The 27,648-nt window shown below is 44.2% G+C and overlaps 1 protein-coding gene across 3 annotated transcripts; it reads right to left on the bottom strand.

Moving 5' to 3' along the window:
- Window positions 1-1,128: 1,128 nt before the first annotated feature.
- GLO1 (glyoxalase I) lies at window positions 1,129-19,655 on the bottom strand. 3 transcript variants are annotated; one of them, XM_074989800.1, is made up of 6 exons: window positions 19,572-19,655; window positions 18,282-18,364; window positions 15,708-15,848; window positions 11,388-11,455; window positions 9,837-9,926; window positions 1,129-3,333 (listed from the first exon to the last, which is right to left on the bottom strand). In XM_074989800.1, exons 1-6 carry the CDS (start codon window positions 19,650-19,652, stop codon window positions 3,245-3,247), a joined length of 552 nt encoding a protein of 183 aa, XP_074845901.1. In that variant the 5' UTR covers window positions 19,653-19,655; the 3' UTR covers window positions 1,129-3,244. The 3 variants fall into 3 exon arrangements, with proteins under 3 accessions (XP_074845901.1, XP_074845900.1, XP_074845899.1); XM_074989799.1 differs by lacking the exon at window positions 19,572-19,655 and adding an exon at window positions 19,354-19,377 and having other exon boundaries at window positions 1,134-3,333; XM_074989798.1 differs by lacking the exon at window positions 19,572-19,655 and adding an exon at window positions 19,255-19,297 and having other exon boundaries at window positions 1,134-3,333.
- Between the last annotated feature and the right edge of the window lie 7,993 nt (window positions 19,656-27,648).

The raw sequence follows: 27,648 nt of genomic DNA on the forward strand, positions 1-27,648 counted from the left end.
TACCCTCAGCATTGCCTTGAGTGCACTACACAGCATTCCAGTAGTGATTTATAGGGCCTGGGGCTCCGGTTCGCTTCATTGTCAGCTTGTGCTCTCTTGTCGGCATACTATTCAGTGGCAGTCAGTACCATCCATCCCAGAGAGAGGGTGAGGGGCCCCAGCCAACTGAGACTAACTCCTACAGAGGTGTGATGGCAAGATGAACTCCTATAGTTTTGCACACATCTTTTTATGTTTCAGTACAATAGCACTTGTCCTGTCCCACAGCCCCAGGATACTGTATGACCACGAGTCATCAGCTAACAGCAGAGGGGACTCTGATCTTCTCTTGATGGGGCCTCTTTCTCACATAGATTCTTTTGCAGGACTCAGCAACTATTATTCTCTGGCCATCAAGGTGCTGCTGGAAGCTAGACAGGCTGGCTTCAGGGACTAATTCCATTAAACACATACATTCACACTTTCCGCACACAAAGGAAAGCTCAGTTCAGAGAAAGCAATTAAAAAGCTGTTGCTTTCAACTTGTTTGATCTAAGTGTTTAGGATTTAGAATGCATGTTTACATTTTATTTTCTCAAGGTAACTATCTCTGATCTCTCTATAGTTAGGAAACTTTCAAACTGTTTTATCATTACCAGTTTGTGTAAAGTACTAGGGAAATCTGCTTAGATTACAGATTCTGGTGACTACCTTTGACAAAGTGATGAGCCAATTAAAAACTTCTACTGTTCATGAAGTTTTGAAAAGGTAAAATGGTGTATTTATGGAGTGCATAGCTGAGGACTTGGGCTTTATTGGTGTTTTCTTTTGTGTGGTTCTGGAGTGTCTTAGAGAGTATTTATGAAAATTAGCAGTTTCTACAATGCTGAAGGCTGAATAACAACAGTGCTTGGAAGGGTTGGCTGCTTTTCACAGGCAAAGCGGTATGAGAGAGCCCAGGCTGGAGAGTTACAGGGACATATCAGTCCCATATTTCCAGATTGTAATTGGGATCCTGTCACAGAAGGTCACTGCCACTAAGCAATCCACTATTTCCCACATATTACCCAGAGGTGTAGTCCTTCATAGCAGGTGATGACAGCCCCCACAGCTGACTTCCCAACTCCAATGACCATGGGAAGAAGTTGGTTGACTTCCTGACTCCAAGATTGTGGGTAGTAATCTGGAGGTGCCAGCTTCCACACCGCAACTACCACTCACCTCTCCACTGTTAGGACAGCTCTCATTTTATTATCTTTGTGCCACAGGGTAGGGGTTAGCTCCATCTCGACACTGCCAGGAAGGGGGCTTTGCATATACCCAAAGTTTTGCTTATCATTCCATACCTGCATAATTATGTGATTCCACCACTCACTGCTTGTTTCCCATATCCAGAACTGATGATCGACCCTGTACAGCTACTCTACAAATGCTGAAAGCAGTCTTTGTTTCTTTCCATGGCATACAGCAGGCTAAACACCAGTCTTTATCTGATTAGCAGGTCATAAAATAATGTAGCTGACACTGCACTGCAGTCATAATGCTCATCATGCTATCAGGAGAGCAGGGTGGTGTCCATGATTTGAGACAGAGAAGGTAGTTGCAGAGTCTATAGGGGCTGGTGGAAAGCAGTTCAAAAAACTTATGTAGAAGACCATGGCATGATGAGACAAAAACAACTGCATTATAGGCCAGTGAGCCAGTCTCCAGGAGGCACTGAAAGCACTTCTCAGACCACACAATGGCAGATGGTTGCAAGTTGCTCAGCTGGATAGGTACACGCACGGTGCCATCCTCTTTCACTGTAAGAGCATCAAATGTGGGCATGTTCTGGCAGCACAAGCAGCATTGTGTGGATGTCAAAAAGTGATTTAGTTACAGTAGTGGGTGATTGTTGACAAGTTTAAGCCCATACTGTAGTTTAGACAGGGCCATAGTATGTCTTAAGGTATTGTAGGTCATACATCTTTAGAACATTTTGCAGATAATACTTTTATTTGATGCCACAGAGCTATCTCCTACAACAGTCACATCACTCAAGACTGTTCAGTTCCAAGAGGAATTATAAAAGGTGTTTCTAGAACTGCAGTAACTATCAAGCTGATTCCATTACTGGAAGGTGGGGTGGGGGGGAAAAAGAGTGTTTCAGTGCTACTGAAACACTTCAAACTAGCTCCCCTGCAGGATTTGTAAATGTGAAGTATTTTCCTAGTTACAGCTCCAGTGTAACAGCAATTAGTAATTTTTATTTATTTTTTTTTTAAAGAGGCAGGTCAAGTGTCGTAACAGCAGCTCATTGAGATGTTACAAACAGCTAGGGCTTTGGTAAACCTGACTCATATCTAAGTATAGCTTGATATAGAGGATGTTTTAAATGCTAAGGCTTCCACAAAATATCCTACACCATTACAAATAAAGGGATAAGAATGTCTGCCAACTCTCAGCCCGTGATTAGGGAATCATGCAAGTTTCAGCTACTCTTTAAAGGTATAAGCTAGTTGCTGTATAACCTCAATTTGCAGGATAGCTGTTCAAATTCTGTGCTCCTAGATTTCCACTCTTGAAAGCAAGTGACAAAGCTTCTACCCACATGTACTTAACTGCCAAATGCAATGCAGGTTGAACTCTGTTGGACTTGATATGGCACCACCATTTTCTAATCTGAAGCAGCTTGCTCCTGAAAGTTTATTGCTTACTGATAACTGCACACAAATTCCCAATCCTGCTTCTGTTAAGTCCTGTTGAATTTTGCCATTGACTTCAATGAGTGCAAAATATGTCCCCAGAAACTAGTTCAAGGTGTTTTATCTGCTCCCCATGTTTAACAGAAACATCACTTGTTGTAGACCCACACAACATATGATACAGCAATCTTTCCACTCACATATGCCACCCCCAGCATACCAGTTCTCAGGTCAGTTAAAAACCAAACAGTTATAATGCACAGTCAAAATTTCACTAACTCAAATCAGCTCCGAAGGGGGGCAATAAACTAAAGTTTGTATAAATGGTGAATCTGCATGAGTACACTTTCAGAACATAGATGGCACTGTGTGTTCCTAATTAGAAGTAGTGGCATTACAAAAATAAGACTACAAAGGGGCATCCGAACACTATGATTTGTTAACAGAATTGCTATATAGAACTCTTTGTGGATGAGGTTAATTTCTTTCAACCAATCAGTCTCACAAATACCAAAGTATGTTATACATTTCAGCCTCCTGGAGAAGACTTGTTCCTTTTGGAAAGGATGTTACTTTAAAAACTAGATGAGGGTTACCATGTGGTTAGGATTCAAAATTTCAATCCAGTAGCCATCAGGATCCTGAACAAATGCAAGTCCTTTCATTTTACCTATAATAGAAAGATATATATTTTCACATAGAGCCTTTAAAGATTAATATTTTACACTGACAAGAACTACACATTTATCTTTCAACACTTCCTTGCCTTTGTGTGGCAGACTGAATGCATTATTTGAACTGCCTGCTCAAAGTATTTCATCACCAACACTACAGCTCCAGTTCAGATTTTTAAGAGAGCTGTTGCATTATTGTGCTTTTGTTTGTTACGGTATAAACTCAGCTTGTACCTTTCCCCGCCCCCACCACACACACTTGGCAGATCCTACAGTTCCTCCCTGAGGACTATACAATTTGCACCCAGAGGCTTTGGCTGTGTCTACACTATAAGATAAATTTGAATTCATATTGATTTTGTAATTTATAAGACTGAATTTGACCATCTTCATTTCCCACCTGCTCCCCACAAAGTTGAGTCACTGCTGCCACACAGAAATTGGTGAACAACTGTTACAGTACTGCATTGTGGGAAACTGTCCCCCAGTTCCCTCATCCCCATAGCATTCTGGGTACACTCACTGGTCTGGATGTCAACTTCTCACATTGCATTTTCATAATTCCCCTCCCACTCCCTAAAAATATGTCAATCCCTGGAAATAACACAGGGACCCTCACAGTTAGAAGAGGATAGAAAAGTGGAGGAAGAAAGAATTTTTGGTTTCCCCTGCCATTACATTGCCCACATAGGTGCAACAACTGTGTTCTCAACCGGCCACCAACCCTACCTCTCATCATTGCATGCATGTGATCCCTGAGACACCAGGGAGACTTTTTCCTCATAGCAGCAAGGTCCAGTATGGGCAAAAGGGTGGGGGGGGGGGCGTGGTTTGTCAGCAGTTGAGGTGCCACTGGAGGTGGTCCTTCCCCACAGTGGCAGCCAAGCCCCCACTATCTTAACCACCAGAGGAGACTTCCTCATGGTAGCAGCAAAGCCCAGGATATCTTTCCCATCCTTGGAGCCCTAAATGCACAGCTGGCAGCAAAGTCAGCACCGAACAGCAGGCACTTCCTTCTACTGAGTTGGGTGCTACCCACATGATACAGCAGAACCTAGGAAAGACCCAGGCTGTGTGGTGCCTTGGGGGCAGGGGAGGGAAGGGGGCATGCACACAAATGTAAACCACTGAGAAGGAGTTTCTCAGCATGTTATGCAAGTATGACTGCCAGCACAGCCTTGTTAGCCTGCTGGAACACGTCATGGGCTGGTGCCAGGCAGTGGGGGCGGGGGAAGAAGTACAGACAGACAGACACAGACTCCTGGCAGGGGCTATTTGAATGGGCAGATTCTTTCTCTGCTGTGAATGTAAGACATGTCTCAGGCTCATAGTAACATGAGCCCACAGCTAAAGCCTTGCTGTTCCCAGTTGGAAATTCAGGCTCTTCCTGTTACCGGAGAGCAGCGGCCAGAGTGGAACACTGAGAGGCATTACGAGTTCCTACAGAACACCTCTGGAGGCTAGTTAATTTGCCTTTAATCAAACTTCTGAATTTGAGCTTGATGCTATACCTGTCAGGTAACTGCAATTTTGTTATGTTGAGATTAGTGCATCTTAAATCAAGCTAATGGTATTTACAGTGAAGATACTCACATGGTTTAAACAAAAAACAAAAAACCACAAACCTAACAAATTTGAATTTATCTTTTAGTGTAGACATAGCCTTCATCTGTAGTCTACAATGACAGATGTAAAGCACCGGCAGTTACAGGCTTGCTCACAGAGCATTGCAGGGAAACCACTGTTGTGTGGCCACACTGTGCTCCTTGCGACAGTGGAGTACATGTATTGTGGCATTGCATGAGCTACTATAGAGCAGTGCACCGTGATGGCTGTTTCACTGTGCAGCTTTGGGAAGGTTTAAAATGCTGCATGGGACAGTCAGTATCACATGATACAGGTTTCCCCAATCCTGCTATTCTGTGGTCATCCTACAACAGTAGTTCCCAAACTTTTCAGCATCATGCCTCTCTTTTGATTGAGAAACCCTCATGCCTCCGACACCTCTTAACAAAAATTCATTTAAAATAAAACACAAAATTTGATATAAAAAAAAAAAGTTTTTCTTGGCCCCTTGCAGGTACCTAGTGCAGCCCCAGCTGCCCAAGCCCTGTGCTGCCAGAGCTGCCTGCCTGAGCCAGCTGAGCCCCAGCTGCTGGAGCCAGCTGCCTGCCCTCCCACCCCCCAGCTGCCTGAGACCTGTGCTGCTGGGACTAGCTGCCCAAGCCACACAGGCCAGCAGTCCATACTGCTCACTTGAGCCCTGCCCTGCTGGGGACAGCCCCCTGTCAACCAGTTGCCCCAGTCACCTGCCCAAGCTGCACGCTAGCCACTTACGTCGCCTGCCTGAGCTCCACCCTGCCAGGACCAGCCTGCTGCCCACCAGCCCGACTTGCTGGGGTCAGCCGCCTGCCCACCAGGGCCACCTACCCGCCCAAGCCCCCTGCTGCCAAGGCCAGCCATCTGCCCACCAGCCTGAGTTGCCTGAGCCCTGTGATGCCAGGGCCAGCTGCCTGAGTCCTGGGAGCTGCCAACCCCAAGCTGCCTGCACAAGCCCCTCCCCTCTCCACAGCCAGGCACCACCAGCCCTCTACTCTTACCTCATCCCCCTCCCCTGGCCCAGGCACCCCCACTCCCTCATCTAACCCCATCCTACTCCTCCCTCCAACCCCCATTCACATTTGCAGGAGGCAGCTAGCTCCATGCGGGGTCTTTGTTGGCTGGCTGCTTTTGGTAGCAGCTGTGCTGGGTCGCCCACATAAAAATGTCAGGGGCTCAGAGCAGGAAGCAAAGCCCGGCTCTTTCTTGGAGGGGGGGGGGAATTATGGGGTGGGGTGGGCTGGGTTGCCTTGTGCCCCCCCCCCAGAAGTCATTCATGCCCCCCTGTTTTGGGAAACCATGTCTTACAACATTGTGGGTTGACAACAAAGCAGTGAGAGCACATACAATATGAAGTGATTTGTCAAGAATAAGACCCAGTTCTGGGAACCAAAAACTTCCAGTCCTAACGAGACTTTTCCCCTCCCTTTGACAATAAAGGGCCAGACTACACACTTTTGTGCACAGAACTGGCTTCTGCCAGTATCCCACAATGCCTGTCCTGATTGCTCAGTTTTTTGAGCTGCTGTCCTGCCACCAGCCAGCTACTCTCCCCCTGTCAAAGCTCCAGGGAGTATGGCACTGGAACATGTTGCTCTCTTTGGGGAACTGAGTGTGGGGGGGGGGGCGGGGCAGCGCAGGGAGAACCAAACCACAAACACACACCATCACTGGAATACTCCTGTTCGGTCCCACACTAGGAACAGCAGAAAGACTGCTGCTATGGTGGAAGGGGACAGACTGCTGTGCTGCTCTGACATGGCACCATTGCTGGCAAGTGAGGCAGCTCCCGGAGAACCCCCAAGATGTGCAGAGATCAGTTCCACCTTCCCCCAGCATTGAAGTACTCACACTATCACTGATGGTGTCCCCAGCGTGAAGGAGAGCTAACACCCTCTGGTTATTTTGTTGACTTTTTTGTGTCAACATATGTTTTGTTGACAAAACGTGTCAGTACCAACAAGGCTGCGTTTTTGGTTTTTTGGCAGGGTAGGGCAGAGGCAGTAGTGTCAGTATGCTGTCTTATAAGCTTACAGTGGCAGAAAAAACAACTTACCTTGGAGCAGGGAGATGAGCAACCCCTCCCCAACATCACACACTCCCTCAACCCCAAAGACCTCCCCAGCTCTTTGCCTACCAAATCTGCCCATGTGAGCATTCCCCCCTGCATGATTTGCAGTGTCCCACATCAGATCACCACACCTTTAGGCTGCATGAAACAGCTTTAAAAGGGGTAGGTGCATGCTTGCAGATCAGCCTGCCAATAAGCAGAGTGGCTACAGGAAGCATTATAGGAATGTTTCCTGAGGTCAGTTACAATGGAGCAAACAAATGCAGTGTTCTCATGGGCACTGCAGAGCCATAACCACTGCACAAAAAGTTACGCTTCTTATTGACATGGTTTGCCTACAGTGCAGCAACTGAGGAGTTAGCGCACACCAAGTTCCTTGCCAGTGTGGACACCTCAGAAGTTACAATGGGGAGAGCTGATTTCGTCAAGGCTAGAGTCTCCCTTCTACCATTCTTTCTGAAGAGGTGGTGATACTAAGTGATCTGTTTCAGAGTCAAGAGCACTCAAACCTCATGTAGCAGGATCAATACCTGCTAAAGGGGTGGGGGGGGGGGGAGGAGGGGAAAAAAGAGGAGTTTCAAGAAATACTATCAGCATATTCTGTACTTGATAAACAAATTTAAAAAAAAAAATGCTTCCCTATCAAAACCAAATCACACCAAGGATGAACGGAGGGGTGGGAAATCCACCCAGAGATATTCTTCTTCTGATACTATTCACTGGAGTATTCAAGAAGAGTGGATAGTGATGAGTCCTGGCTTCTGCCTTAGGATTGCACACATCAGTGCCATTTCCAGCCAGGAAAGCATAGGGCATGGGCTTCAGTTACATAGATGTATGTTATACAAGGAACACTAGAACAGCTGACTGTCTATTTCTTTCAACAGTGAGTAGAAAGTGGAAGTATCACAGGGAAAAAATCATTTTTACATAATGTTACACAGCAATTCAAATAGGAATCAGTGCCCCAAGAAGGAAACCATTCTTCCCCTCCTGTTGGAAGGATGCTGTCATGACAAACTTTTCAGTGAAAGGCAGGAACAGCTACAGGAGAGTGTGTCAAAGTCTGTCTTGCTGCTGTGCGGACCCTTCATGCAGGGAAGTGTTTGATAATACAAGTTAAAACTCCCACATCTGGCATGACCATGTATCTTCCAGGACCAGAGAGTCCCAGGGCTGGGAGGAGGGGCCAGCTCGGCTAACTGCAGAAGCCCAGAACAGCCACAGCTAGGGGGAAGAGAGGGGGCCCCACCAGCAGCTGCCAGGAAGCCCAAACAGGCAGTGGCAACTCACAGGGACTGAGTGGGAAACTGCAGCCCAGGGAAGCAGGAGCTGGAAGGAAATCTGCAGCCACAGGAAGCTGCAACCCAGGGAAGCTGTGGCTGGAAAAGGGAGCCCAGGAGCAAAGGATAGATGCCAGCAGGGGGCAAAAATTCACCTCCCCTGGTCCATCAGAATCCCTGTTCTACGACTGTTCAGCTCCTGATGGTGCTGTATCAGGGAGGTTGAACCTGTACAGCTATTTCTTGATTCCCTTCAGTTTTAAACTAACCAAAAAACAGGTTACACATCAAGATTCTCTTAATAGACCCCAGATGAACAAACTCTCTCCACTGCATAACATGCAAAAAAAAAAAAAAAAAAAAAAAACCACACACACCACTCATTCTACTTTTTACCACAATTGGTAGAAGACCAATTAGGTGAGAAATGGATTTTTTTTTTGTCAAATTGACATATTAACAGCAAAAGAAAAAGAAAGACAGTTGTGCCAATTTGGTTCCTTCTGCAGTTTTGATTACATTAATAGATTATTAGTAGGACTGTACCACACATGGCTGTGAAGTGTGTCAAACCATGAAATCAGACTTCTCCCACAAAAAAAATCTACTTATTGGAGAGGAATGAAAAGACTGTGCTGAAGGGATCCTTGCCCAGGGCTCCTACCAGACACCAGCCTCCAGCTGCTATTCCCACCTACCTTCCTCAAGTGTGGCAGTAAGGGTGTTGGAAGGGGAGCAAAAGGAGGTCAGACCTAAATCCAAGTACCTCCCATGACTGGTGATGCTGCCTTTTGAGCCCAGAAACACAGAAGCAAGCAAGTGTGGCAATTTTGCAAACCCTTCCTCATCCCTGTACAAGCTTTAGTATTTCCCCCTGTGGGACAGAAGCCTCACAGGGTTATTACAGCACCATAAAATGTCAAATGTAAACATGCAAAAATTAAATTTTTAAAATCCTATGGCCATGAAATTGAGCAAGACAAACCATAAATTTGTTAGGGCCCTAATTATCTAGAACTGATACAGCAGAAGGTAACCAGAATGATAGAAGGTTCCTCTGCCCCCACCCCAAATATGTAAAGACAGAAATAACATCTGTATCCTTTGGAAGAAAGGATAATTGAGAGGACTGTAACATGTAACAAGCTGTTGAACCTTCCCAATTTTGATGGACAGAGCATTTCATTAGGCTTCTTGGATGTTAAAGTGAGACAATGCATGCTACTGTGAGTTTGTCTTATGTACCAAATCAATATGTAAGTCTACAAACTTAAGTCAAGAATGTATCATGCTAACAAAAATACATATCTGGAAGTCTGGTCAGCTAGCGAGCACTCTGGGGTAGACCAAATTTAAATTTTTCCTATTGTATTAAAAGAGATAGAAACTCTGAATGGCTCTAGCAAACATTCAGGATGAATGAATTCAAGAAGTCTGGACAGCTATTAAAAAACCAGTATCACCTAGCAACACATGAAAAAGATGAATTCACTGTTTATGGGGGTGGAGAACCAGATCATAATTGTAGAATGACCTGAAGACTTACCATCATCTGGTCTCTTCACAAATTTCACTCCCAACTCTTCAAACCTTTTACAAGCTGCAGATACATCAGGGACCGCAATTCCAATGTGACCTGTGCAACAGTTTACAATATGAGTTTTAAAAAAACAAAAAAAAACCACACACAAAACAGAAGTGGATTGTTGTTACAGCACCCAAAATAGGGCACTTCACCTATGCAAAAAGCTTCCAAGTTACATTTAGCTTTATCATCTAAAATATGTTAGCTTTACTCAAGGAAAGTCCTTTCATTTCTGAAAAATGCATATTAAGAGTACCAATATTTGCCTTTTTTTAACCCCTTCTTCCAATAAGCTAGCTGTTAGTGTCCCTCTCCCCCCAGCCCCCCCCCCCCCCCAAAAAAACGACAAGCAAACACCAAGTGTTTTACAGAACACGCCAGGGACACAGCAATACAAGCAATAGAACCAGAGCAAAGCAAAATGAAATTTAAGGTTTAAAAAAAGCAAGGGAAAAAAGTTTTCATAAAGGCTACAGCTGAACTTCTGGAGATAACTGATGTAGTGTCTGTTGGAAGATGTTCTGACAAAACTTCTGCTTGTGTGTGTAGATGTAATCTGTCAACAGATCAATCTTTTGATCCGCTTTGTCAACGAAAGGGCCCCTGAGACAGTCTACACAGCTTTTTAATGCCATTTGTATATGCATGGCTTGATGTGTTTAGTTTACAAAACTCAATAGTTTAACTATAGCCAAAAAAGATATAAAAAACTAAACAATCAGGAAGTTTTCTGAACATACTAAATAAGGTAAGGATTTAAATCCCAATATTGTGTTTAATACACTTGCTTTTATAATCACCGATTCCCAAGTTCAGGGAACAGTCCAGAAACTCAAGGTCAAATCCTCTAGTCTGATATGTTCTTGATAAGCCATACCAGTTCCCCTTCAAAATATCAAGTCAAAGAATTCCTCTGCATGCCAGAGCCAAATCCTGCTCACTCTTCTGCCTGAGAGAGACTCAGCCTTACATTTTGGGGAAAAAAGCGTTCTACTAATTTACACATTAGATTCAACTGAGAGCCAAGTACATGTCTTCAACTAGGTCTCAACTCAGGGTACACCCAGAGAGAATATGCTATTAAGATTTTAATAAATTAGTAAAGCCCATGTGTACTGGAAAATAAAGTTAACTTTTAAAGCAAGTGTATATACACAAGTCACAATGAACGTATTTACCCATGAGGTCTTATTCCTTATCATCAAGTGTCTGTATTACTCCCCCAGCCCCTCCCCAAAAAGAGGTACAACTCCATATTTAAAACCCACTTCAAGGCTCAAAAGTTGGGGCTTTTTAAATAAAGAGTCCACAATGCTGAATGACTTAATCCACATACAATACTAGCATTTTTCTTGTACAGTTGTAACAAGGATTAGAATGTACCAATAACCTGTATATTTAACTTATTGCTCTATTTTGAGCATTTTCTCAATTCAATTGTCTAGAAAAGTTAACCTTATTTTCAAATCTATGATTTTCTATGACTACACTGTGCAACTTTCTAAGCCATACCAAATCCACGAGGGTCTGAATTGCCATTGTGGTAAGACTGATCTTCATCATTTTCAGTGCCCCAATTACTACAAAAGAAAGAAAAACCCCACATAAATAAGAGGAAGGCCAGAATGCAGCTTAAAACAAAACACTAATATTCAGAAATATATGCAATTACCCATACTAAAGAATACATGACCATCTAGATCCCTGCAGTTAAAAAGACGATTGTCCTCATCCACAAAATAATGCTCAAGATAATGACCTGATGAAGTTATAGCACTCAGACAGGGATGCAGGAATTCCAACTGCACCTATAGAAGGAACTCAGTATGCAATTTGAGCATTATCTGCAGAAAGATATAGTGCTCATACTTCCATGCTCTCACTGTGATATTTTAGAAGTACTTCTTAAAAATAAAATTTAGCCAAGTAGATACTGTGTGTGGAGGGGGAGCCTGGCATCAGAGGCATTAGTTAGATCATTACTCCAGCAATCCTTGCCATATACTCCAATTTTACATGTTCTGTTTGATAAATTTCAGTTACTGAAAGCCATCCTTCATTATTTAAGATAATATTGTTGGAGTTGGTGCAATAGGTGGACTCCCAGGTAGAATATACTACAATCAATCAATGTTATACATTAACCTTTCATATCCAGCAGCCCTGGGAACAGTAGATTGCCAGATAGTCTAATATTCTGGATAACGAGAGGCATACCTAGTGTTATGCATTGCTAAAGAAAAAATAAGTGTACTTTATTTACCAACAGTGGTACTGTACATTGTAAACTTATACTGTATTTACTTTCACTATAGTACTGATGGAAAAACTAAAATTTTCTTATAGTTAAAATGTCAGTTATTTGAGAGTATTCTGGATGCTAGAATCCCAGCTATGAAAGAGTTTACTGTAGCCGTAATCTGGAAGACACCTGCAGCTATTATGAATATTAATATTGTAGACTGCAGAGTTATGCCAGATGTGCCATGTAAAATAGCAGCAAAATTTATCTTTGGCAGATTATACACCCATCCCTCATTTAATGAGTACTTTACTTATGAGTACTTGCTAAAATGAGGGACATATATACCTACCAGTGTTCACTAAATGAGTCAACTTCTCCCAGTTATGAGCAAGCTGTGGGGTCCCTGGCCAGGGAGCAGAGAGACTGGCACCCCCATCCCAAACTACCCCCAGCCTTAGACCACCCCCCCCCCACAAGCCATCCCCAGCCTTGGAGTCCCTCCACAGCCCCTAATAGCCCTGACCTTAAGCACTCTTCCTCCTCCTGCAGCCTCTTCTCTGGAGCTGCTAGGCTGGGTGGCATAAGCATAAGGTAACTGCTAATTGCTATCTTCCTGTGGCAGCAGTGTTAAAGAAGCCATTTGCAGTTTAACAGCCACATGAAGTTCAGAACTGTCCAGCTGGCCACCCTCAACAAATCTAACTGTGACCCATGTTTGGGTCGTGACCAATAGGTTGGGAATCCCTGTTCTACATACATCTCTCACACACACACACACACACACACACACACACACACCGGTGCCAAGCTATTCAAATCATCAGAAAAGTACCTAAACTCAAGTGGTTTATGTCAAGTTACAAGCACTTGGAACAAATCAGAGACTTTTACATGTATTTTAATGGGAATTTTGTGTTGCTCTTATGAATTTTTGCCTATGAGCAGAAATTTGGGACCCATTTGTGCTCATATAGCAAGGGATGAGTAATTTATGTTGTACCACCTTTATATTTAGGTTATGAATATGTATACATATGCAAGAGCGTATTTCAAAACTTGTCCTATGCCTCTGGGTGATGCCCACAAAGTTTGGGCACCCACAGTGGAGCCGAGTCACTCTGGGCCCTAAGGCAAGGGTGGGGGCAGCTCCACTCTAGTCACAGTACTGCCACAACAGTTCAAAAAAAGGACCTGGAACTCTAGCCACTGATGCTGCCACAGTAACAGCCGAAGCTCTAGGCTCCTTTGAAAGGCTGGACTCCTGTGCAATGGTCCCTTTGTTTCCCTCCTGCCCCAACCTGGTAATATACTACCGAACCTGTCTGATGGCCCATCATAGCCCACAGCTATCGGAATGATCCATTGAGCTAACACATGGGCTATACCTTATGACTCAGCAAGGCATGCCTATGGACAGAATTCCAAGGCATCTAAAGCCATGTGCTGGGCATCTTGTGTTCAGGAAGAAAGTAGAAGCCACATGGCAACAGGAATATAGAACATTTTCTCCATTTTGTCATCATTCTTGCTTCCTACCTCTGCAGTGAGCTTTCCTCCAAGAATCTCTGAACAAAAGACTGCATGACTCATCAGTCCTGCTAGGCAGGGCCAGAACAACCAGCCTCCCTCAAGCACAGGCCCTACCCCACTTCTTTCCACACCTGCTCCACCCCAACTGCACTGTGGGGAGAGGGCAGAGAATTACTGGGGGGGGGGGGGGGGGGGGGGGGCAGGCACCAGAAGCAGGGGTCACCCCCACCACACACTGTGGCAGCAGGAAGTGAAGCAACTCAGCCCCAGCCTGCTTTGGTCTCCCAAACCCAGCCACATTGTTTGAGGCGGGGAAGAGGACTAAGGTCAGATCGCTCTGTTTCACTGCGGGGCACCATAGCAACCCAGCTAGGAAATAGCCCGTGACCCAGCCTGCTCTGCTCTCACAAGGTCATTGGTGAGTGCAGATGATACTCCTGCCAACTATTTCTGGCCCCCTGGTAATTCTCTAGGCCTCTCTGGGCCCCCAGAACATGTGACCACAAGTGGCTGTCCTAAACCTCTCTACTGCTTGGAATGTCATGGACTTTGAAGTATGTTATGTGGTCAGTCACATACATCTTGTGTTCTCTTTGAACAATAAACTTTTAGTTTTAGGTACTAAAGCATCAGCTGGCAGCATGGTATTTTGGGTAAGAGCCAAACCTCTATTTCCTGGTAATACAGCTGGCTCTTTGGGGGTCAGAAGAGCATTTTGTACATGTCAGAGTTTTAAGCTTCTTACTATACTGGATATAGGTGCTGACAGAATCAGAGAACTGGAATGCAATAAAGGAGGCTGTGTGGTTTCTTTTTCTACTTCTTCAGAAGTAGTAGTGGAGATCAGAAGCACACAGTTTGAGTAGTTGGAAAGATTGGTTTCAGCATTACTCAGTGTTAGGAATACCTGGTCTCCCCTTTTGCAACCTTCCCTCACCTTGGCATTTCTGGTAAGGGCTGCCCTAAGCACTTTGATCACACCATGTCAACACACACCTGGTGATACAATGACCAAAAAAAGCCCTGTGGCACCTTAAAGCCTAAGAGATATTGTGGAGCATAAGTGTTTGTGGGCAAAGACCCACCTCATCAGATGAAGCAGGCCTTTGCCCACGAACACTTACGCTCCAAAACATCTCTTAGGCTATAAGGTGCCATGGGACTTCTTGTTGTTTTTGAAGATACAGACTAATATGGCTACCTCTCTGATACCAAGAGAGCAGTCCTTGTGTAACAATTAGACCGAGTACTTCTCTTACATCACTGTAGTATTACTTAAGTAGCATTAAAGAGACACACGCACACAGACAAAAATAGGCCCCTTTTCAGCCATTACTCTAAGGCCTGTATACAGTGAAAGCTTAAAGTTACTTTTCTAAGGTCATACAGTGAATTAATAGCAGTAATGGAGATAGAATCCAGATGTGAGGGCAGGTCTACAATAGGGGAGAAAGTTGACTTAAGATAAGCAACTCCAGCTATGAGAATAGCATAGCCAGACTCAACATACCTTTAGGTCAACACTCCCTGCCTTCCCCACAGCAGGAGTCCAATAGGAAAAACCTCTCGCATCCACTTCAACTGTACACCATCCCAGGATCAATGGGTACATCCTCAATGTTTGATTGGGACAGCCTTACTAAGTGCTCCAAATCGAACCCTAGAAAAAAAATCTACCTTGAGCATCAGTCTTCCTGTAAGTATAGATGTGCCCAAGTCCCAACTGTGTTGTCAATCCAGTATACCACTGGAACCTCATAGCTGTTCTCTAAAGTTTTTCCTAATACACTGGGCATCATCTTCCTTCTTAGTGCTCTTCTTTAATTAGCTTTTTCCCCATCAGTGGCAGAAGCGATTGCATTCTCAATATTCACTAGTCTTAATATCGTCTAAAAAGCACAGCAGAGACATTTTTAATGGTACAAAAAACAGACTAGTCCCTCCCTCCCCCCCCCCCTCCCAAATCCATGGTCAGATAATACAAGCATGCAGTTGTAAATAAGGTTCATTAAAATGTAAGCAGAAATGAACTGTAAAAAGCTGGTGCTAACACTTACTGTGTTAATTCAAGTGTAGCCTTTCTAGAGAATGTCCAAGCTGTTCTCTCTTTTGTATCTTTTGGGATATCATTTTTATCTTCATAAGCCAAGAAGTAAAGTGAGAATTTCATAGCAGGAAAGTCACATTTTTGGAGCAATCTAAAAGACAGTTTCTTTTTAAAAAAAAAAATCTTAATGGCATTTTTTAGGGTTGCCACTAGACTGCAAGATAAAACCAACCGCACGCACCCCGCACCTTTCTTTCCATTTTAGAACAATTATTACACTCTTCCCTTACATGCCCCCCAAAATACTTCAAGTGTTTCCCATATGAAATGCATCATGGACATATTCTTGACTTACAACCATGAATAATCAAATTTTAAAAAGTTATCTACATTTAATTTTCAGATGTTCATAAGACTGAATTGTACATAGGTGTTTCTATGAAGGTGTCATTGACAGACAAAATAAGGAAAACTAATGAAGACAAAACTAAGCAGTAAACTAGTTAAAGGTTTTGTTTTAAAAAAGTTAAAAATTAAACTGTTAAATTCATTGCCACAAGACATCTGCTAAGCACAGGCTGGGGTGATCCCCCCCGCCCCCCCCCCCCTTTTTTTTTTTTTTTTTAAAATCTAACCACTCAGTAACATACATTTAGATCAGCAGTTCTTAAACTGTACACTGGTGTCTATCCCCAGTTTTTATGTGGTCAGCAGGGTTAATTCAGACTTGTAGGGGCCCCCTGGCAAAGGCCAAAGCCCAAGCCCACCATCTGTGACTGAAGCCAAAGCTCAGGGGCTTCAGGGCTGGGTGGCTAGGCTCAAGTCACTGTCTAAGGATAAAACCCTTGGGGGCTTCAACCTTGGGACAGTGAGGCTTGCCACCCAGGGCAACTGGGCTCAGGCTTTGATCCTCTTTTGGTAGTGTACTTTTTTGGTCAAAAGGACACAGTGCAACAAAACTTGAGAACATTTACAGTTCTATTAGATAGAATATGAAACAGGATATTAAACTTTTATGTTCCATAGCATAAGCCAGCCCTGAATCAGGAAAAACCTGTCCATAAGGGAAATTGTTTCTTTATTGGTCGTTACAGGCATCTGGCATTACCCACTGTCAGACAGACTACTAGTCTAATCCAATATGACATTTCCTGTGAAGAGTCATTAGCTTCAAGAAAAATAAATCTAAGGTTGTTCTCAGGAGACACCACACTCAATTCTACCTTCCTTCCAGCAACGAACATGTTTTAATGTTTCACTTTCCAGACAGTTAAATTTACAATACATAACTCAGCATGCCTGTCCTTTTCTATTTTAATCAACCTTTTTGGCTAACCCAAATCTTCTCTGAAATAACCTAGGTTACTCTGACTAAATAACCCACCCCCCCCACCGCAAGGTTTCATAGTCACTTATTTCTTATTATACCCACTGCTTCTAGAACTTTTATGTGAAGATATTTATTAACTTTAAGATGGGATGCTTTCATGTCAGAATGTTTCAAATCTTCCAGACTTTGCTTCAGAGGCCTTCTTCTGTGCTTGAAATGAACTTTATCATTAACAAAATTCCTCTAAAACCCCTAGCCTCCCAGAAGCAGCAGCAACCAACAACAAAAGGCAGCAATCCCTACCAACCACTTTGGGGCAAATGCCTAAGAGAAGAAACAAACAAATCACACATACCCTAGGGCATCTGGATCAGCCCTAGAAAACCTACTACTACTAGAAATCCAATTTCTTTCTTATCCTACCAAAAAAAGGAAAACACCCACCAGTACTGTGCTTGGGACAGAATTTTGTTACCAAGAAGACAAAAATACTATAATCATCACAATGCCTATGCTTATTTAGCTGCTTGGTCAGAGAGCAAAAGCATGAAGCTGCCTATTATAAAGGCTTTTAATAGAAAAACATTTTAATTTTAAAAGGTAATTTTGGTAGCCAATATCAAGGATTGTTTTAAAGTGTTTCCCTCCACCTCAGATGTTTAGATTTACATGCCCAGTGTTGTGGGAAGTAATGGGACCAAAAAAAGACAACACGACCACATGTTGACAGGGCAAGATAATTAATGATGGTTGCTGTTGAGATTCAAAGAGTTAAATCTGGTTTAGCCACTAGTCACATCACATAGCAATACATATTAAACAAATACTTAAAATAATAGTGGTCAAACAGGATTTATTATTTTACTTTTTATTTTTTAAATTTCTATTAATGATGGAAATATTTTCCCTCAGATTGTGAATGTACATAGACATTTACCAACAAAATAAAGCCAAACCTACATAAGCAGACAACTTTGGCAGTGAGGAAGCCTGGGGGAGGGGAGCTATAATTGGACCAGACTAGTTTAAAAACCAAAATATTACACAGATTTCACTTTTTGCAATTTAAAAAATTAAGAATGCTGTAGAAAGCTTCAATCCTGAAGATTAAGTGAGTCACCAAACTGGGCACTAGCTGATGGTTCAACATGGTTCATATAATTAGGCTTAAATACCGAGCTTTGCACTATAGAATATACATGAAAACATTAAAAAAAAAAAGTCAAAACTTCATCTCATGCCATTTTTACTTACGTCATTCCAAGAACTCTTGTATAAAAGTCCAGTGACTTTTCAGGATCTTTTATTCGTAACATGGTCTGCTGCAACAGAAAATCCTAGGAAAAAATAGTTTGTTTGTTTTTTTTAAAATAGTTACTCAGGAAGCCATATTAAGATGCCAATACAAGTTCAGTAAGTTAGGCTTTTTTGTCAAAAAAATATAGATCGTGTTGTCAAGTTCAGTAGAATCAATTTAAATCTATTGTCCTGACCTTGCAAAGTGAACATGGCCTTTATAAATTAATAAAAAAGTCTGTAAAATACTATATAAATTTTACACAGCACTGTAAATTGTTTCCCTTGCAAAATGATAACTGCTTTGAAGTTTTGTTTCTTCACACTCCGAAGTTACTACAATATAGCCTTGTTGCCATCCCTTTATTCAGTTACTATATTTGAATTACATATCTGGCATCTCATTTGCCCATTTTTCTTTCAAAAAACAAAAAAGTAGCATAGACATAGCTCTTTCTAAAGTAAGCCGCATCTGCAAAAGAATCCCTCTTCCCATAAAAAAAAAAAAAAAAAAAAAAAAAAGCCAGAAGGGCGGCTGTTTCAAAGGTAGGGTTTACTTTCAAAAGAGCTGCGTCTACACAGCTTTTCTTTTTTTCCAAAAAAAAAAAAAAAAAAAAAAAGAAAACATTTGAAAGAATATGCAAGTGAGCTGTGATACGTAAATCCATCTCATTTGGAGGTCTCTTTCAAAAGAGAAATGCAAGTGTAGATGCAGCCCACAAGTATAACTTTTTTTAAACAGAATGTAAGGTCAGAAGACCCCATCAGATCATTTAGTCTGGCACCCCCTTTATGCTACAGGCCATTAAAATTCACCCAGATAATCCTGTATTAAGCCCTAAGACTTCATCTAGATCAAGACATGCCAGTTTTCTTAAAAAGGGGAAAATACAAAAGTTAAAATATTCTGAGATTTCTCTGTCCCACTTGCTTTGAGCCAACTCCCAAGTAAGGTTTACATCAGCAGGATAACCACCGCCCAACTGCATGCAGACGCAGTCACAGAAATCCAGGTGAACGGAGAAACCACATTTTAGGCTCCGCAGGGAACTCCTTCCCCTTATCCGTCGTTTAAGAGCGGGCGTCACAGGAATCCGCACTAAAAGTCTCCCCCAGAGTCTCCCCGCGTCGCTCACTGCACGTTCTCTACCGCCCTAGCAAGAGACCTTCCACGATACCACGTTCCTCCAATCCCCTACGTGCTCAATCACCTCCTTCACCAGTAGTTTCAGCCCCACGCCCCCTTACCTTGGTGCTGGGATCTGGGTTGGAGCAGACGGCGTAGGCTGCTTCATCGCTGAGGCCGGTGAGCTCCGGCTGCTCGGACATAGCAGCAGCGTGGAAAAAACTACGACTATAACCCTAACACAACGCACAGGCCGTTTTATCCGTAGCAGCTTTCTCGAGAATAAGAGGCACGTCCCAACCAATCACTGCAACCATTGCAAAATAAGGCATGTCACGTGATGTAATATTGCCTATTAGTTTTGATTCTCTTTCTTACTACAATTCCCAGCATGCAGTGCTTAATGTGCGATTAAGCCAAACTCAAGCAGTTTATTTAAAGGAAACTACCTGTCACACAATTCAGTGATTCGTAGTGGCGTAGTTAATACTGATTCGGCATATGCAATGCTCCATCGAACGGAGTCAATTTATATGTTGCACAATATGTATGTGGCAGAGTTGCATAACCATTATGACAAAAGACAAAGTGAAATCAGGATATTTTCATTAGTGCCCATCCCTAAGCAGAGCACTGCAATTTCTTTCCCAATTTCTTTCCCAGCCTAGGGCAACCACAACTCCTTGTCCCAAAGATGGGACAGGGAGCTATGGGGTGGGGGAGGGAGGTGGCTTCTCCCGGTTGCACCAAGCCCCAGGGAGCCAGCGCTCCCCGCCCAGAGACCCAGGAAAGTGGCAGCCGTGGCCACTACCAGCCTGGAGCTCCCCATCTGGAGCCCCGGGGAAGGGGCAGCTGCAGGCGCTTCCTATCAAGAGCCCCAGGAAAGTGACAGGCGCAGGCGCTCCTGGCCCAGAGGCCCCGGGAAGCAGCAGCCGCAAGTGGTCCTGGCCTGGAGCCCTGGGGAAGCAGTGGCCATAGGCACTGCTGCCCCATGCCCCCAGCCCTCGAGGGCCTAAATATGGAACAATCAATCTCTTTTAAAAAATAAGTAGGGATGCCTTTTTGGTGTCCCAGTTAGGGGACCATCCTTCCAAATATGGGACGGTTGGTCACCCTATCCCAGCCCCACCCCTTCTTCCTGAGGGGTCACAGAGGAGCTCCAGCATGGAGCCTGCAGGAGATCCAGGACCTCACTGCTACATGGGGGGATGAATTTGTATTGGGAAAACTAGGAAGCAGCAAAAGAAACAGACTTAAATGCCAAAATTTCATAGGCTGTGACATTATTGGATTTTAAAATGGGCATAAGAACCATTATTGCAGTGCTCAGCAACTTTCATCACCTTGTGGCAAACTTCAGCACTTGTTACAATTTCAGGGCACACCCAATGTATATAACCTAATCTCCCACACCTCCCCCAGAGCCAGGTACTCCCAGCTCCCACCCTCACCCCTGCTCTAACTCACCAGATGCCTGCAACTCACCAGAGCCACCACCACTGCTATTGCTGCCCTAGAACTGCAGCTGCCATCACACACCTCTTCCACTAAGCGGTGAGGTACATGCATAGAGCAGCAGACTGCACTTTCAGCTCCTGGCTCTGAGACATACTAAGATTATTAAAATCTCTGGGGTTATTAAAATCTAAGGTGCATGTCCACACTGGTGCATAAAATTGACAGAGTGTGTCCCCCTTATCCCCATGAGGGTTGCCAGCTTTGACTCTGTCAGCATCGCACTATGGGCACCCATCCCACAGTTCATGATGCCTCATATTACATTGAGGGTTTCTGTCCCCGTGTCTGATGGACAAAAATGTGGTGTGGGTGGTTGTGGGTGTGTGTTGTCAGCATAACATAGTGAACTTTTCTCCTCTCCCTCCTTTTGGAAAGCAATGGCAAAAAGAGAAGAGATGCCTCAGGAACCCTATGGCAACAGCAAGGAGGACATGGCTGAGGAAGAGGAGGAGGAGAAGGACAATCGTCAGCAGGAGAATGGAGCAGCTGATCTCACCAACAGCCAGGAGCTTTTTGTAATGTTGGATCTCATCCCCTCCTCCCAGGAAATTTCACAGCTGGATGGCAAGGAGGACACTTCTCATGAGCTCTCATTTTTAATAATGCTACAAGTGGGTTAAGGGAATTAGTTGTGATCTATGGTGGGTGATGTACCTTTGCAGCCTGGGACCCCTGGAACAGCTTGTTAATGTGTCTGGGGACAGAGCAACCTATCCTCCTGGCACATTGCCCTAAAGCTCTCAGAGGCGTACTCTTTAATTCATTTCACAAGGTTTTTGGGGAGGCCTACTTTATTCTGACTTCCTCAATAGGACACCTTTCTATGCCATGTTTTGTTGCAGTGTGCTCAACAGCAGGCACTTCAACCAATGTTTGGTTCCCTCCTTCCCCCACCAGCTGTTAGACTGGCACAGATCCACGGGAGCAAATGAATGTAGAAAAACATGTTTGTAGATCACACGGAAACCATATGCAAGGACAGGGCACCGTTAAATGTGTGGAGGTGCTAATATTTCTCTGCTCTGGGTGCTAATATCTCCCCATTAGACTCTAACAAAGGCCCACATCCCCTGTCTGATCTGACTTGTTTTTTCCTCTTTTGATAAGTACTGTTGATACTGAGCCATTTCTATCTTGCTGAATACATCGTGTCAGCTCTGGCCCTCCCTCACACTGGGACCCCACTCTTTAAATACCCCTCTAAAACCACCCCCCCACTCATGCAGCTGATGAAGCGGGTCTTTGCCCATGAAAGCTTATGCTCCAAAATATCTGTTAGTCTATAAAGTGCCACAAGACTTGTTGTTATTTATGGAGAATATGGTTTATCTGATGAGGCAGCAAACATTGCTTCTGCAGTGCCTGGTACAGAACTATAGAGCCCCACTACAGCCCATGGCGAGCCACATGTCCCACTCACCATGTTCCTGAACCTTCCCCTCTTGGGCACCCCAGAATGTGGGGTGGAAAGTCAAGGGCAGCCTTCCATTCCACTCCACTCCCAGGAACTCTTCTGAGGAGACTGACATTCCCCCACTTGTAATTGCAAAATGCCTTTTCTTACCCACCCCTGAAGCCCTTGCCATGAATTCCTTAGTGTCCCTGGAACAAAAATTATTAAGCTGTTCAGAGGTTACTTAAGTGTTCAGAGGTTACTTGTGTTCAGAGGTGGAAGGTAACTAAGCAGAAATACTTAGTTACATTACTTAAGTATATTTTCCCAGCATTCATACTTTACTCAAGTAATTTATTTTTGTGACACTTCGACTTTTACTCGTCAGTTTTTAAGAAAATATTGTACTTTCTACTCTACTACCATATCCAGAAACACTTAGTTACTCACTGCTTTCATCACCCAACTGATTCTTGCGCAAGCCAGCATTGTGATTGGCTAAAGCACAGCCACGTGCATGAAGCATCCAATTGTCATGCACCTTTAAAGCAAAAATTACCAATCAACAAGTACAATGACCTTGCCAACAAAGAAGCCTTTTAAAAGCTACATCAACACCTTTTCATTCAAAACCAGTACCTATGCACGGGTGCAGAGTCCCAAGCCATGCAGGCAGGATTCAGTGTGCAGGGGAGAAGTGTGGTGCTGAGCATTGCTGCTCATCCTCTCCCTGGCTGGGGGAACATGGCGCTGGAAACTGCTCATGGGAGGGTTTCCCCACTGCTCCTATTGGGCAGATTTTGGCTAATAGGAGCAATGCAAGGTGCTACCTGCAACTGGTAGGGAGCCAGGTAAGCACCCCACACACTTCCCTCATGGCTATCCCGCTTAGCCTCATCCCTTTCCTGTGTCCCCCTTGTCACAGCTTTCATCTGCTCCTGGACCCGCCACGCTCCCACTACCCAGCTCTCCCAACCCCACTCAGTTTCTGCACATCACTCCTGCCCAGCTCTCCCACTCCAAGTCTACTCCTGCATTCTCCATTGCTCCTGCTCCCAACCCCCTGGCAAGACACCTCACAACCAGCTCACTCCTGCACCCTCCCACTCTTTCAGACACCCCACCCTCAGTCCATTCCTGCACCTCCCTCCCAGCCAAACCTCCACTCCCAACCTGCTCCAGCATGCTACCTCCCACACAGACTAGGGATGGAAAATCCCATTTAATTGATTAACTAGTTACACAGTAAGTGGGGTGCCCCTGCTCACAGTGCTTTGGAGACCAATGCTGCCCTGGTCCAGCTGGAGCCTCCCTGCCTGCAGCACCATTGTAGATGGAGAGCACTCCAGCATGGCCAGAGTAACTCCCATCGACATCAGCCTGGCCTGGGAGTTCTCCCACCTTGGCTGGAGCAGCCCCCCTTCATAGCAGTCACAGGCGTGCTGTGGGGAGAGGCACTCCAGCTGGGCTAGAGCAGTCCCCATCCTCGGTGGTCCCAGGTGAACTATGGGCGGGGATGCTCCACCCAAGCTAAAGCAACTCTAATCCTGGCACACCTCCTGGTAATTTTTAATTTCTATAATTTGACTCCTGTATTTAATTTGGTTACTCTTTAGCTTTATAAGTGAAGGCTGCGACTATATTCAGCAATCTTTCAGAGGCAGAGTGCCGAAATTTGACCTTTTTACCTCTATGCATGATCTCAGTGTCGATGACACTTTTTAAAGTTATTAATAGTCCTACTTACAACAGCTTCATTAATAAATAAATAAAGATGCAGAGCTTTGCTGTTTACGTGGTGGTTGATAGCATTAGTTGGTCTTTTGTTAATCCACAGATAGCATGGCTTTGAGCAAGCTCTCAGTTGCTTGGGGGACGAGGGCCAGGGCTGAGTTCCTGCCTCATGTGTCAATGAAATTCATCTCATGTGCCACTCTTGGCACCCATGTCAGGGATTGATGACCCCTAGTGTAGTATATGTGTGTATTCTCTGGAAATACCATCACTGGACCTAACCAGGTTACTCACAGAATCATGGGCACTTTTTCATGCTCCTCTACTAACATCATAAATGCCATCATGTGCCAACAATGCCCAGATGCTTTGTATATTGGACAGACTTCTAACTCCCTTAGACAAAGGGTCAACGGGCACAAAGCAGACATCAAAACCCTCCAGATCCACAAACCAGTTAGTCAACATTTTAATAGAATGGGGCATTCTGTCAATGACCTAAAGGTATGTGTGTTACTGAAGAGGAATTATCGCACCGTTCTGGAAAGAGAAGCAGCCAAGCTGGCTTTTATATTCAAATTCGGCACATTAACACATGGTTTAAATCGTGATGGGAACTTTCTGAGTCACTATAGGGGCTCATCTGCATACTTGGCTCAATCTAATTCTTGACCTTCCCCCCCACCCCTCCACTCTCTGATTTGCTCACCTTGATTATCTTTTTCTGATTTGTCCTCCTTGCTTCCTGTTTTTGGTTCTCTGTGTCTTAAATATTGAGTCTGTTCTGGTCTGGCTATGGTCTGAAGAAGTTGGGTCTGTCCCACGAAAGCTCACCTAATAAACTATTTTGCTAGTCTTTAAAGTGCTACTTGACTGCTTTTTGTTTTGATAGTGTATAGACTAGCATGGCTTCCTCTCTGTTACTATACAAATATGTGTGTGGGTGCATAACTGGTTGGATAATTGTTCACAGAAAATGAAATACAGTCTCAACTGTGCTGAACACTATGCTGTCCAGAGTCTCGAAAATAACTTGGGCATTATAATTAAGCTGGCTGACAAAGGGGGTGCTATCATCATCATGAATAAGACAGACTATGAATAGGAGGCACCTAGACAACTCTCCAACACCACATTTTACAGACCTCTTTCCTCAGATCCCACTTTAGAATTCCAAAAGAAACTATACCATCTACTTAAAGAACTCCCTGCTTCTACTCAAGACCAAATTCACTTAGACGTGCCATCTGAGCCCCGACCTGGATTATTCTATTTACTGCCTAAAATCCACAAACCTGAAAACCCAGGACGCCCTATCATTTCAGGTATTGTTAGCCGATGGCCAAGGGTGAGGTACTACGTGTGCCCTTATTTCATCCGAATCTTTAACTGCTAGGACAGACAGTCCCTTCGCAGCGGGCAGCCAGGGGTGGCTGATGAATACCCCAGGGTTTTACCACCCGAGTCTTTAACTGCTAGGACGAAAGTCCCTTCACAGCGGGCAGCCAGGGAGGCTGACGGGTGCCCCAAAGGTTGTACTGAGAGCCTCCTTCACCCAAATCTTTGACTGCTAGGGCAGAGAAGTCCTTTTGCAGCGGGCAGCCAGGGAGGCTGACGGGTGCCCCAAGATCCTGCGAGGCAGCATGACTCAGCGCTCAGTTCTCAGTACACCTGACCAATGACCATGCTAATACAGCCGAAAAAACCAGCTGGGTTCTTTTATTTGTGTTCAGTTTGCGCAGTAACAGGAAGAGTCAGGTTAAAAACTTAAACAGTTACTATTAATTTGACAGGCAAAAGCTTAACTCTTATGGTTACAAGGCTTATATTTCACTTCTTAGGTTACAAGCACCTAGGATATAACAAAACTACTTTAATTCACAGATCTATTATTAAATGCATGCAAAAGCAAAACACATAGCAGGTCTTATTCTCACCCCTGCGTTACCCGGCTTGGCGTGGCAAGCGTCTGTCACTCAATCCCTTGGGAAGAGGAAGTATGAGGAGGGTGTCCCCGGGACCTCGGGAGGCAAAGACCTTCCTGACAGGCAGATATAGGTGATTGGAGCTCAATTAGAGGGGGCTGCTGGACCCTTCTTTATACCCCTTGGGTCACATACACTCTTCCTTATCTTAAAGATGCCAATTGTGCTAGATCGTCTCGTGACACTAGTTCTCACAGGGAGTTTCAAGGGCTTAATTCACACCTGCAAGGTGGAGATAATTTAGACATTCTTTTCTTATGGGCGGGAGATTCCTCTCCTGGAACGATGTGTAGGCGTATCAATCACCGGTACTGGCCAAGGGCAGCCTGAGGCCCTGGTTGTCTGCTAGCCTGTTTGTCTTTTGTTGTCTGGTTTCGGTCCGTTCAGGGTCATGATGGGGCAGTCCATCTATGCTCTGAGGCATCAAAGAGTGTGCTTGAGATTAGCACATCTGTGCTGTCAGGCATTCCAAGAATGGGCTGTATTCTTTTGCTCCTTTGTGTTCTGAAGCACCTAAGAAGGGCAAGATGGAGTAGAGTGGGGGGGATTCTGTCTGGCTACAGGTATGGGCACCCTTATTACCAGACTGTCCATCTATGTAGACTCCCTCCTCAAACCCTATGCCACCAGCACTACTAGCTATCTCCGAGACACTACTGATTTCCTGAGGAAATTACAAATATTGAAAACCTTCCTGACAATTCCGTCCTTGCCACCATGGACATAGAGGATCTCTACACCAATATTCCACATGGAGATGGACGACAAGCTATCAGGAATACCATCCCAGATGTTACCACAGCAAATTTGGTGCCTGACCTATGTAACTTTGTTTTCACACACAATTATTTCCAATTCAGGGAAAACTTATACCTCCAGATTAGCAACACTGCTATGGACACTCGCATGGCCCCACAGTATGCTAACATTTTTATGGCCAACTTAGAACAACGATTCCTTAGCTCTCATCCCCTGTTGCTCCTCCTTCACTTATGCTACATCGATGACATCTTTATCATTTGGACCCACGGTAAAGAAACGCTGAAAGAATTCCACAGAGATTTCAACAACCTGCACCCCACCATCAATCTCAGCCTTGACTATTCCACACGAGAAATACATTTCCTGGATACCACAGTACAACTCACTGGTGGCCACATCGATACCACTCCCTACCAGAAACCCACTTACATACATGCCTCCAGCTTCCATCCAGCACACACCACACAATCTTAAATATTGAGTCTGTTCTGGTCTGGCTATGCTCTGAAGAAGTGGGTCTGTCCCACAAAAGCTCACCTAATAAACTATTTTGCTTGTCTTTAAAGTGCTACTTGACTGCTTTTTGTTTTCACACAATCCATTGTTTATAATCAAGCCCTTAGATACAATCGCTTCTGCTCTGATCCTACTGACAGAGACTGAAAACTTCATGACCTCTACCAAGCATTTATGAAATTTAATTACCCACCAGGAGAGGTTTAATTAAAAAAAAAAAAACAGATTGACATGTCCAGACAAATACCCAGAACCAGCTACTTCAAGATAGGCCCCAGAAGATCAATAACA

This window comes from Carettochelys insculpta, chromosome 3 (genome assembly GCF_033958435.1).
Source record: "Carettochelys insculpta isolate YL-2023 chromosome 3, ASM3395843v1, whole genome shotgun sequence".
Taxonomy (NCBI): Eukaryota; Metazoa; Chordata; order Testudines; family Carettochelyidae; genus Carettochelys; species Carettochelys insculpta.